Source organism: Myotis myotis, unplaced genomic scaffold (assembly GCF_014108235.1).
Source record: "Myotis myotis isolate mMyoMyo1 unplaced genomic scaffold, mMyoMyo1.p scaffold_m19_p_9, whole genome shotgun sequence".
Classification (NCBI taxonomy): Eukaryota; Metazoa; Chordata; class Mammalia; order Chiroptera; family Vespertilionidae; genus Myotis; species Myotis myotis.
In genome coordinates, this window is record NW_023416401.1 from 59,110,375 (window position 1) to 59,124,031 (window position 13,657).

The window sequence follows — 13,657 nt, forward strand, 5'->3', positions numbered from 1 at the left end:
CCCTCACCCCTCCCGCTGCCCCCCCAGATCCTTTCACCTGCATACTAGATCCAGATCCACCGATCTGTATTCCTCAATTCCACACCACGTCCGTGCACCTCCATCCTCCCCACCACTTGCCTTCTTGCTGGCCCTCCCTTGTATATGTCTCACCTCCTCACCCCTACACATTCTCTGTTTTCCCACCCACTTTGTCTCACTGGGCAGGTTTGAGAGGTGGGGGGACTTGCCCCTTCACTCCTTGCACCTGGGAGTGTAGAGGAGTTGGTTTGCTGAGGAGAGATTTTACACAGCAGGACTTGGAGAGGAATTGCTCTGGGCTGAATAAACATAGAGACTGCTCCGTACTGGAAGTTTACACACCTTATTTAATCTGTTGCTACTGGGGGCTGGACAGAAAAGTGACAGGACAAGCATTTCTAGTCCAGATTTACACGAAGGGAAAGCGAGGTTCACAAATCTCACTGTTAGTTTGTGGATGCATATTCAATAATGCATTCAACATTTACTGAGTACCTACTGTGGCCACTGCCAGACCATTAGCTGACATTTCTTGAGCACTTACTGAGTGCCAGACACTGTACGTATATGTATTTTGATCTTCACAACAACCCTCAGAGTGCTTCAGCCTCTTGCAGGAGACGAGGCCCTGTCCTGACTACCCTAAACTTGCTGTGTGACCTTAAATAAGTGATGTTACCTCTCTGGGTCTCAGTTTTCTTATCTGTAAGCTTAACATGTCCAGAGAGTCTTTCCAACTTTCCTGCCTGAGGATTCTGCCAATCCCATGCTCTAGGCTCCCAGATTTCCCAGTGGCCTGGGAAATGCCTGGAGAGAGACCACAAATACGCATCCTTCGAATCTCCAGGGCCAGAGATTCTGGGCCCTCTCTCAGTAAAGCAGGGTTGGTGGGGTGGGTCTGAGAGCTACCCGTCTGGCCCAACAGAGGGGAGAGGAGGGAGCTAGGCCAGAGCTTCATGCTCTGGTGAGAAAATCCTGTCCCTGCCTCGTCTGAAACCCCAGAGGGACTCCTCAGCCCTAGCAACTAGGAGAAGGAGCCAGGAAATAATACCCAGAGGTTTCTAGAGGGAGGAGTTTTGGCCCCTGGAGTGGTATTACCAAAGTGTCCTCATTCAGTGCAACCCTGAGTCTCTGCCCATCACATCTACTTCCTGTTAACTTCATACCCTCTCTTGACCTCCTTGTTGACTTCAACTAAATAATCCCTAACATGCCTTTCCTGTCACACTACTGGCTGCTTCTAAAACCTTCTGTGGCTCTCAAAAGTACCACACTCCTTAACACGACATGCATGGCCTTTCATGATCCAGCCCCAGTTATTTCCAGCTTCCTTCCTCCACTCCTCCTCTTGCCTACACCTTGTTTGTACTAAGGTCAAACTCCTCATTGTCTGTTCAACACTCTGTACAACCACACCTGCTAAAGCACTTCCCCATGTCTGGAATGCCCTCTTCAGGCTGTTCTAAATTCATGTCTTTCTGTCTTCAAGATTCTACTCACCTCTTCTTCCTCTAGGTAGCCTTCCCTGTCTCCACCCATGTGTCCAGAGCTACCTTGATGGACATTTATTTGTTCGCTGAACAGTAAGTGATGGTGACTAATTGTGTGTGTTTATGTGGATGTGTCTTCCCAAGTGGATGGCTGGTATCTCAAGGGTAGAATCTCTGTCCATATTCTCCCCACACTGGGCCTGTGCTGGGCCTGGCAGAGTAGGTGCTATTCAAAGGCTTAGTAGTTACAGCTCAAGAAGGGTGGCTGGCACAGAAGTCTACACCTGGCCCCTCTACCCTGGTATAAGAAGCATGCTATTGGGGACAGTGTTTTGGTTCTCCAAGCCTAGGGAAGGGGGTTCCTGGCATATACACTGATACCCTAAATGACCTGGATTCTGCTCCCAACCTTAGCTGATCCCCATGTACAGTCTGCTAGGGCAGATTCCAGTTTTCAGCTTCTTTGTAGAGTCAGGGGTAGCAATGGAAGTAGGGGGCTGGGGCCCAGTGGAGTCCCATCCTGAAACTCCTGGGACCCATCCCTCTCCACTACAGAGATTTATCATCAGGGAGGAGGAAACCTCAAACCTTAATTCATCCAAACTCCTTATTTTATAGGTGGAAAAACTGAGACACACTAAGACATAGCTAGAGCAAAGTATTTGGTCCAATTGTCTTAACAATTAGAGCGTGGGCCTGGGCACTAAAGGGTCTCGGGTTTGATTCCAGGTCAAGGGCACATACTGGGTTGCAGGTTCGATCCCCAGCCCCCATTGGGGCTCCTGTGGGAGGCAACCAATCAATGTTTCTCTCTCCCCCCCTCCTTTCCACTCTCTCTAAAGAACAGTGGGAAAAATATCCGTGGGTGAGGATTTTTTCTAAAAAAAGTACTTGATTAGAATTATAAAGCAGCAGAGCCATCTGCTGACACTGACCCCAAGGAGTGGACTTAGTATTCTGGGTCCCTCACTTGGGCCTAGGGGCTATAAAAAGAGGCAGTGAGACCCATGCTGGGGGTGATCCTGGAGTCTCATTTCTGATCAGATGTAGGGTGCCACTCCTGTGTACGTACATGGATAGACATGTGCATCTATGCATATACATGAAGGCATCCATATACAAACATACACACATGTGCCCATGAGCTCACACCCGCAGGGTCAACACATGCCCATCCAATCCCTGACCAGATGTAAGCACTTGCCCAATTTTATGGGCCCCAAGATTGGAAGTCAAGAGGCCACCCTTTCATTCCAGTTAGGGCTTTGGGCTTGCCCTCACAAAACCCTGGGGGCTCCCCAATGACTTGCCTCTCCCCTCCCCCTCCCCCTACTTCAAAGAGCAGAAATGTGTCAGCCTGGGTGTGTCCTTCATGGGACTTTAGGTGTACTCAAAGGTATAAATAAGCCTACTGGAGAACTGAAACCCAGTGGGTAGCTTGGAATCTGAGTTGAAACCAGCAAGGCCCTATCATGTAGAAGCAGAGTCTTCCCTCCTCCCCTGCCCACTAGGTTTACAGAGTTAAACAAGTAATATTAATGATGATACTATTGGGATTTCTATGTGCTAGGTACTATTCTAATCCCTTACCTGTGTTGATAACTCATTTAATCTTCACAAGAATCCCCTAATATAGATAATACTAGAGGCCCAGGGCACAAAAATTTGTGCACTCGGGGGTGGGGGGGGCGGGGTCCCTCAGCCCGGCCTATGCCCTCTTGCAGTCTGGGACCCCTCGGAGGATGTCCACCTGTTGGCTTAGGCCTGCTCCATGAGGGATTGGGCCCAAGCTGGCAGTCAGACATCCCTCTGGCAGCCCGGCAGCACTTGGGGGATGTCCTCTTGCCAGCGGGGAGCAGGCCTAAGTTGCAGTCGGACATCCTTAGTGCTGCTGAGGAGGCAGGAGAGGCTCCCACCACCACCACTGTACTGGCAGCCGCCAGCCTGGCTTGTGGCTGAGCAGAGCTCCCCCATGTGGGAGCTCACTGACCACCAGGGGGCAGCTCCTGCATTGAGCGTCTGCCCACTGGTGGTCAGTGTGTGTCATAGTGACCAGTCATTCCCAGTCTTTCTGATGTTAGAGTCAGTTTGCATATTAACCTTTTATTATATAGAATAGAGGCCTGGTACATGGGTGGGGTCCAGCAGGTTTGCCCTGAAGGGTGTCCCGGATCAGGGTGGGGGTCCCGCTGGGGTGCCTGGCCAGCCTGGGTGAGGGGCTGATGGCTGTTTTCAGGCTGGCCACACCCTTTTAGGGTGGGGGATCCCCACTGGGGTGCCTGGCCAGTCTGGGTGAGGGGCTGAGGGCCATTTTCAGGCTGGCCAAGCCAACCCCTCACCCCCCCGCCCACCGGTGACGGAAGCTCCCAGCCTCTCCTTTTTTTTTTCTTTTTTTTCCTGGGATTTATTTACCTTCTATAATTGAAACTTTGTAGCCTTGAGAGGAGCTCAGAGCTGGCCAGGGCGGACGGGAGGGAAGCTTGGCTTCCTCCATCACCAGGGGCAACCAAGCCTCCTGCTTGCTCCAGTTCCATGGCTGCCAGCCGCCATCTTGGTTGGGTTAATTTGCATATAGTCGCTCTGATTGGCTGGTGGGCGTGGCTTAAGGCATAGTGGAGGTACAGTCAAATTGCATGTTTGTCTTTTATTAGTGTAGACTAGAGGCCCGGTGCACAAAAATTTGTGCACTCGGGGGGGAATGCGGGTCCCTCAGCCTGGCCTGTGCCCTCTCGCAGTCTGGGACCCCTCTGGAGATAACGCCCTGCTGGCTTAGGCCTGCTCCCGGGTGGCAGAGGGCAGGCCCAATCCCTAGGTGCAGCCCCTGGTCGGGCTCAGAGCAGGGCCGATTGGGGAGTTGGGGCGCCGCCCCTGTCACGCACAGAGTAGGGCCGATAGGGGAGTTGGGGCACCGCCCCCTGTCACACACACAGCAGGGCAGATCAGGGGGTTGGGGCACCACCCTTTATCACCCACAGAGCAGGGCCGATCAGGGGGTTGGGGCGCCGCCACTGTCACACTCAGGGCAGGGCCGATGGGGAGGTTATGGCTCTACCCCATCACACACAGAGCAGGGCCCGTGGGGGAGGGGGTGTTGGGGCGCCACACCCTGTCACACACAGAGCCGCAGGGCAATCAGGGGGTTGGGGAGCTCCCCCGTATCAGGCACAGAGCAGGGCTGATCAGGAGGTTGGGGCGCCTTCCCCTGTCATGAACAGAGCAGGGTGGATAGGGAGGTTGTGGCTCCGCCCCCTGTCACACACAAAGCTGCAGGGCGATCAGGGGGTTTGGGCGCTGCCCCCTGTCACGCTGATCCCGGTGCCGGGAGGCCTCTCGACTCCGCTGATCCCGGTGCTGGGAGGCCTCGCGGCTCCGCTGATCCCGGTGCTGGGAGGCATATTACCCCTTTACTATATAGGATAGAGGCCTGGTGCATGGGTGGGGCTGGCTGGTTTTCCCTGAAGGGTGTCCTGGATCAGGGTGGGGGTCCCCACTGGGGTGCCTGGCCAGCCTGGGTGAGGGGATGATGGCTGTTTGCAGCTGGTCACACACCCTTCAGGGTGGGAGTCCCCACTGGGGTGTCTGGCCAGTCTGGGTGAGGAGCTGAGGGCTGAAGCTCTCAACTGCTCCTTTTTTTCTTTCTTTCTTTTTTTTTTTATTCTGGGCCAGCTTTAGCTCTGGCTCCAGCTCTGAGGCCTCTGCTGCTGCTGAAAGCAGGTATCTGGTTTGTTTAGGTTCTATAATCAAAACAATGTATAACTCCAGCTCTGAGATCCTGGATCGCTGAAAGCAGGTTTCTGGGGTTTTGTTTAGCTTCTATATTTGTAACAATGTTTCTTAGCAGCTCAGGGGCCGGCAAGGCAGGCGGGGAACGTTGGTTTCCTCCGTCACTGAAGCAAGCAAGCCTCATGTTAGCTTCAAGCTGCCTGGCTGCCGGCCGCCATCTTGGCTGGCAGTTAATTTGCATATCTTGCTGATTAGCCAATGGGAAGGGTAGCGGTCGTACACTAATTACCATGTTTCTCTTTTATTAGATAGGATTCTTCCCATTCTACTGGTGAAGAAACTGAGACAGAGATGGGAAGAAATTGGATTGGCAAAGCCACCTAAAGTAGACATACTCACAAATTCCCCCAACAGATAAGCCTATATTTTACCAAGGAGCCATATCCCCTGAACTCCTAGGCAAAAAGCTTTGTTATTCAACCCAGAGATGTCTGCATTGAGGGTAACTCTGTGTGTGTGTGTGTGTGTGTGTGTGTGTGTGTGTGTGTGTGTACATCATGAAAAACTGTGGTCTGATTGTCAGTCAATCCAGATTTCAATCATGGTTCTATTAATCCTGGGCTCACTGCCTGTCCCTGGACAAGTCACTTTCTTTGTCTGAGCCTCAGTTTCCCATCTGCAAAATGGCTGGCTCCAAGATTTCTAAACAGTACTCCATTCCCAACCTCCAAGCATCTGTGTTTGTTTGTGTGAAATGTGCTTACTGCCCCTGATGAGGAAGTGATGGGGTCAGGACAGGATTCATTTCAGGGAGAGGAGGCAGGTGGCAGGAAGCCAAATTCTGGTCTTAGTTTTAGTCCATCTGTTCATAGTGTGAGGGTGGGATGGTGACTTTGGTGTTCTGTGGGTGTGCTCTGAGTGTGGACAAGTACCCATGTGAGCTGCTCTGGTGTGAGTGCCCTGCATGAATTCACACATTTGGAACTTTTGAAGGGCAATGGTTGCATCCCCTCCAGCTTTGAGGCTGGGGAGGAAAGAGTGGACAACAGGGTTCCCAGCCACTCTTCTGGGAGCAAATGGATTCCCCTAAAGCTCAGAGCCCTGTCCTTTTCTGCTCACAGCTTTTCCTTGCCTCCCTACTACTTCCAGATGCAATTCACACTGCTGGCCAGGCATCCTCTCATGGTACCTGGTACACAGTAAGCATTCAATAAGTGACGACAAGAGGCATGATTGAAGCTGCCCTCACCCACCCTGTTTATCCTGTCAACACACACACACACACACACCCTGCGCAAATGATCATACTCTAAACCACCATCAGCCTTCCTGCTTCCAGGATTTTGCTCTTGCAGTTTCCTCCTCCTTCGGAACCCTGTCCACTTACCCACCCCATCTCCTGTGTTTATACCCTCTCTATTCAGGACTAATCAGCAGCTTATATTTATCTAGCATTTACTTTGTGCCTGTAACTCTCCAAGATGGACTCTGCTGTTATCCCCATTTTACAGATGAGGAACTTGGTGCTCAAACTGCTGAGGCTCAAGATTACTGAGCTAATAATAGCCAGTGCATATTTCTGTATCTTTAACTGTGCTTAGAAATATAGTATATACACGTGTGTGCAATAATAAATAGCATAAAAGTTATAAAGCCTACATGTGAAAAATATACAGGTTTTTTTGCCTATCACCCCCATGTTAGCCTTGAAGGAACAAACTGCCATGTTGTTGAGGTGGCCACATAGCAAGGACTCAGGCGGGGTCTCTAGAAGCCAACGGAGGCCCCCAGTTAACAGAGAGCAAGAAAATGGGGATCTCAGTAACATGGCCACACGAAAATGAATTCTGCCAACAATCTGAGGGAGCCTGGAAGCCAAACTTTCCCTAGTTGAGTCTCCAGATGAAGACACAGCTGGCCAACACCTTGATGTCAGCCTTGTGAGTCCTGGAGCAGAGAACGCAGATAAGCTGTGCCTGGACTTCTGACTTATAGAACTGTGAACTAATAAATGTGTGTTGTCATATATGTATGTATATATATATATATATATATATATATATATATATATATTTAATGTGGCACATCTTATTTATTTTAAATTTTTAAAATTTTTCAGTTACAGTTGACATACAATATTTATATTGGTTTCATGTGTACAACATAGTGGTTAGACATTTATATATCTTAGGAAGTGATTACCCCAATTAAATGGGTGTTGTCGTAGGCCCCTAAGTTTGTGGAGGTTTGTTACACAACAATAGAGAACTGCAACACATATGTTGAAAAAGTTTTTGCATAAAAATTAAGAGGCAGCTTGAGTTACTAATTTAACTCTAGTATATTTTGTCTCAGTGCAAATATTTTTGTGAAGCTCATTAAAAGTGTTATAACTTGGAACAATGATTTTTTTAAAAATATATTTTTATTGATTTCAGAGAGGAAGTGAGAGGGAGCAAGAGAGAGAATCATCAATGATGAGAGAGAATCATTGATTGGCTGCCTCCTGCACGCCCCCCACTGGGGATAGAGCATATACCAGGAATCAAATGGTGACTTCCTGGTTCATAGGTTGATGTTCAACCACTGAGCCACTCTGGCTGGGTGGAACAATGACTTTTTCTATCTTGTTTCTTTTGCCAAAGTCGTATAGTTGAAATGGAATAATTTGAATATGTGAGATATAACTCCAGGATATCTATTAGCCAAAGGGCACTTCCTCCAGGAAGTTCTCTAAGATCTCTCTGGGAGAAAGTAACCTCTCCTCAGAGGTCCCCAAACACATGATTTTCCTGTCTCTTTGAGCACTACCTGCTCGCAGTTCACCACACACCCGGGAATGCCTAGTTACCTTCTGGAAGACAGATACCTTTTCTGTACTTGAGAATCTCATTCAGTGTAAACAGAAACATAGAGACATTATGATTCAGGGAGATAAAGTTTAGGAGAGTGAATAAGCCAGGGTGCTAGAGGAATCTAAAAAAAAAGTGGGGGTGGGGAGATTTGCCCTGGCTGGTGTGGCTCATCTGGGTGTTGTTCTGTGTACCAGGAGGTTGACTGTTCAATTCTGGTCAAGGTTACATGCCCAGTTGCAGCTTTGTCCCCTGTGGGGGGGCTCCCTCTTTCCCCCTCTCCCTTCCTCTCTCTTTAAGAATCCATGACATTGAAGGTGTTAAGCCTGAACCATGTGGAACCCTGGGATTTCTTTGGGTAATGGAGGTATCTGGGCTCAATGGTATCTTTCAAAGATTCTGATCCATTCTCTGGATCAAGCTGTTCCCCTCATCCTTTCCCTTGGTTTTACCACCTACCCTCTGGGCCCAGAATGGCAGCCTCAGTCTTCACCATGGCCTGCTCTCTGTCCTCAGAAGCCCTCCTATTCTATGAAATTCTTCTGGTCCAACTCCCTTGATTCCAGCCAAGAGTTTACCGTCAGGAGCTTTTGGCAGAAAAACCAGGAATAGAGGTTCTGAATAGAGTGTAAATATCTATCAATTCCTGGAGTTGCCTGGAGACTCCCTGCTTATTCTCCATTGCTTGTCTGGTTTTCTGTGGATACTGCCCTCCCTTTTCTGCCGGAGGAATTCACTGGGCCTACTTTGCTCCTGGGGGCAGAACCTTACCTGCGAACCTTAAAAAAAAAGTGCCTTCTTGTAGGAGAATAAACCCTTCCACCTGTAATGGAATGGTTATGTAAACATCATTTAGTGGACTAAGTTTACAAATGAGGAAACTGAAGCCTAGATGAGGGGGAAGGACTTGTGCAGGGTAACAGAAGGAAAGAATGAAAGGGATAAGGGATAGGACAGGAACTTGAGGCTTCTACCTCCAGTTCTTACCGCTTCACACTCTCCTAGAGTTCAAATACATTCAACCTGTATTCTCTCAAAATTTAGTATATAGCCCTAGCCAGTTTGGCTCAGTGGATAGAGTATTGGCCTGCAGACTGGAGGGTTCCAGGTTCAATTCCAGTCAAGGGCACATGCCCTGATTTCGGGCTCAATCCCCAGTAGGGAGCATGCAGGAGGCAGCTGATCGATGATTCTCTCTCATCATTGATGTTTCTATCTCTCCCTCTCCCTTCCTCTCTGAAATCAATATATATATTAAACCTAGTATATAAAGTTAACAGAATTGTAGTATATTCATCCAATGGACTATATTAAGCATTTAAAAAAGGAATAAACTGATATCAGGAAAAAATATGGATGGACCTCAAAACACAGAGCTGAACAGAAGAAACCAGATGCAAAAGAGTAGATACCATATGATTCCATTCATATGAGCTCCTAGAATGGGTAAAAGTAATATGTGCTAACAAAGCAGATCAATAGCTGCTTGGGGGTGGTGGGAGGACCGACTACAAACGGGAACCAGGGACTATTCTGCAGTGATAGAAATGCTCGATATTTCCTGTCCGTATACTAAATCTAGTTGGATGGGTGCATTTACAGCGTGTCCCCCAAAAATGTATGCACACTTTAACAGCTGATAGCTCAATTTTGAAAATGAAATGTATTTTAATAAACACTGCCTGTATAATTTTCAAAATATGTGTATACATTTTGGGGGACACCTTATATTTGTCAAAACTCATTACACCTCAACTAAATTGGTTTAAAAAGAATAAAAAGGCAACATTAAAGTATACTTATTCAATTCAGTTAAGAAAATACAATATCATCAATGACCTACATGCCCAAAATCAACATTGACCAACTCATTTGAGAAGGGCAAAGTCAGCAGTTCATAATTCCCAGGTCAGATGTTTTTTCCATGTTTGAAATGAAGTTGTCACAGATTTGGGTCAGAACATCATTTTCCTTAGACTTTTTGTTCAAGAACTTCCTCTGTCATAATAACTATTCCTGATTTGAGTCAAATTAGAAAGCTAGTGACTAATGCCTCCTTGATGTTTAATACAGGTGACTTATTGACTTGCCAGATTTAATTTTTCTTCTGAAGGAGCCTTCAAAGCTTTTTAGCGCTGTCCTTTAAAAAAGTATTTGCACAAGTGTTAATAATCATGGCTAATATTTATTGATTGCCTTCTGTGTTCCAGGTATTCTAAAGGTTTTTCATGTAATCTCTCATTACAGTTTCACAATGATCCTGACAGGGAGCTACCTTTATTATCCACATCTTGCAGGTTCTGAAACTGAGGCACAAAGAGTTTGAGTTATCTGCCGAAGGTTTGACAGCTACTAACTGACAGACTGGTATATGAATCCTGCCAGCCTGGCTCCAGAGCTCTTACACTAAATTCCTGCATATCTAGTTGGATGGGTTCTTCAGATGACCTCTTTCCACTGAATGGACTGAGAAAGAGATATTTTTGGAGGTGGGAGAAAGAGTGGTGGGGTATTGAAGGGGTTGAGCAGAGAGGTAAGAGGTCGGAGCCAGCCGTCCCCATTTTTCTGGGCTGCCTTGCTCAACCTCACATCGATCAGGACCTCTGGAAATATGACCCTATGGTCAATTGACTCTGGTTTTCAGCCCAGAATACTAGGGACAGGGAGCCAAGTAGGTGAGAGGTGACAGATGAGGCTCTTTAGAATGATGTCAGGAACAGCCCAGGTGCCTCCTTCTGAGCCAGGGTGTCCTTAGGGAAAGCAGGTGAGACAAAGGGCATGACATGACTCCTCCTTTCAGAAGGAGAGTCAGCCTCACTCCTTTGCCTGGGGGTGGTTGTACTATCTACCTGAAGTCAATTTTTAAAAATTAAAATGTAGTGCTGGCCGGTTTGGCTCAGTGGATACAGTGTTGGCCTGTGGACTGAAGGGTCCCGGGTTTGATTCTAGTCAAGGGCACATTCCTCGTTTGTGGGCTCAATCCCCAGCAGGGGGTGTGAAGGAGGCAGCCCATTAGTGATTCTCTCTCATCATTGATGTTTCTATCTCTTCATCTCTGAAATCAATAAAAATATTTTTAAAAATTAAAATGTTTTTTAAATGATACAACAATTTACATAAATACTGTATAAATTCCAAGCAAACTTTTTTAAAATATATTTTTATTGATGTCAGAGAGGAAGGGAGAGGGAGTGACACACAGAGAGAAACATCAATGTGAGAAAGACACATGAGAGAGACACATCAATTGGCTGCCTCCTACATGTGCCCTAGAGATCAAGATATGTGCCCTTGACCGGAATCGAACCTGTGACCCTTCAGTCTGCAGGCTGACACTCTATCCACTGAGCCAAACCAGCTAGGGCAAACCTCACTCTTTTTCACACCTGCATTGTATCCCATTGTAGTATGCATAGATTTACCAGTCTCCTAATGAAAGAAAAGTTGTTTCCAATATTTTATTACTACAGATAATACTGCAATTAATATTTTTATCCATTATTTTGCATATTATTTGTAAGAATATCTATCAGTAGGGATTAGTAGGTTGAGATTATCTAAAACATTTTAGTAGCAATGTAAAGTTGATAGATATTGCCAAATAGCTTCAAGGATGTAACAATTTATACTGCTTGTAAGTTATTTTGTTTCTACATCAATCTATACTCTGTCCTGCAGACTCACATTTTTCACTCAGCAATATAACTTGGAGTTCTATCTATGTCAATACATGTAGATATACCTCATTAAAGGAAAACTGCCTTACAGTTTCCCATTGTATGGCTGTTAGATAGCTTATTTAGTTGATCACTTATTGATGGACATTTGGGTGGTTTTCAATCTTTTTGCTATCACAGACAAATGCTCTAGTGACTATTCTTGTATGACTAGAATAGACTCAGAGAAGTGAATTGTAAGATGATAGGTATACATATTTCAGTTTTAAATAGATGCTGTTGAATTGCTCTCCCAAAGTATTGTACCAATTTAGACTTCTACTAATGGTGCATAAGAGCTTTAGGTTTACATTTAGGACTAGCCCATGTACTTCCTCCTGAATCAAAGTTCAAAGTCCCAGTTATCACTGGGATCATTCAGGCCCTGATACCCAGCCCCCTATAGAATCTGAGTGGACAAGCTGAGTATTGGGAAGGATGAACACATATGAGGGCCAGGGTGTCCCCCATTAGTCAAGTGGTCACCCAGATAACACAACTCTTTCCAAAGAAACGGCTACTTTGGGAGAAAATGAGCTCTCCCTATCTCCAGAAGTGTTTGAGTGGAGGTTTGGTATCAACAAATGCACTGAGCAAATTTTACTGTGTCTAGGGTTGTCGTCTTGACCCAGAGATGAGTCAAACCCAGATCCTGCCCTTTCAGAGCTTGATACTCATGGGGAAAATAGATAAGTAAACAGATAATGACATTCTGTCTACTAAGTATTGAGTTGGCCTTCCTTTTCTGAAAATATCTGGAATTTCCTGCTACACACATGGAAATGCTGAAAATAAACACAATAAACATCCTTTTAAATGTACAACAGGACTTGCAATAGTTTGGATTTTAACAGACAATTGGGGAGAGGAAGCCTTGAGCTTACATGAAATTTGAGGTTCTTGATAAACTAGGACCCTTTGGGTCTAGTTCACATTGAAAGAGTGGACTAGGGATAAACAAACAGATATCTGACTACTAGCAAAGGAGACAAAAATCCGTGTGTCCTATGTGTTTGTCTTGACTTGGTCTTTAGGTAGGGGAAAAACTATTTCCTGAGAATTTGAAACCACATGCCTGACCTCCGTGTATCTGGGGTTCATATTTATATCACCTGCATGACTGGGAATCCCTGAGGCTGAGAAATCAATATAAAAGGAGGCCTACTCCAAAACTCTATCAGATGCCTAGCAGAGACAAATGCAAACCCTTCACCCACCCCCCATTGCAGACTACATAGGATTCCTATATATAAAGCCCTTCCAAACATTAACTAATTCGAAAGGAAAAAACTGATGAAATACACAAGGAAAAATCCACCACAAGTAAGATTCAACTAACAGAAGAATCACACTCCCAACAACTTCAGGTAACAGAATGATCATCAGTGATCATAAGTGTGGGACAGAGGTAGCTGGTAAATGCTTTGGGAGCACAGTGAAGAAACTACCTCCCTGATGGAATCAAAGTCTTCATAAAGGAGGAAACTTTAAGAACGGAATGGACCTTGAAGGATATGTAGGACTTGGCCAAGTAAGGACAGACGCTGTTGGGAGTAGCCAATGGGGTGTACATAGTAGAATGTACCAAGGGAATGGCTACTTATTAACTTATTTTCTCAGGTGCAAAGAGGGCAGAAACATAGAGGAAGAGGGAAGGGAGGGAGGGGGATAGATCATGCTGGCCCTTCCTTTGCAAGCCATCTTAAGGACTTAGTTCTTTTTAAATATATTTTTATTTCAGGAAGGACGAAAGAGAGATAGAAACATCAATGATGAGAATCATTGATCGGCTGCCTCCTGCATGCCCTCCCCCGCCCCCCCCAACCTGTGCATGTGCCCTGACTGGGAATTGAAC

General features: G+C 46.3%; 1 protein-coding gene across 1 annotated transcript in view; it reads left to right on the forward strand.

Annotated features, from left to right (window-relative positions):
- NCOA6 (nuclear receptor coactivator 6) overlaps positions 1 to 13,657 on the forward strand; it is a 137,202-nt gene that overhangs the window by 121,877 nt on the left and 1,668 nt on the right. Inside the window, exon 15 of the mRNA XM_036321067.1 lies at positions 1,537 to 1,604. Within this exon, the coding sequence (XP_036176960.1) occupies positions 1,537 to 1,601 (65 nt within the window). The 3' untranslated portion in view covers positions 1,602 to 1,604. The remainder of the gene's footprint in view (positions 1 to 1,536; positions 1,605 to 13,657) is intronic.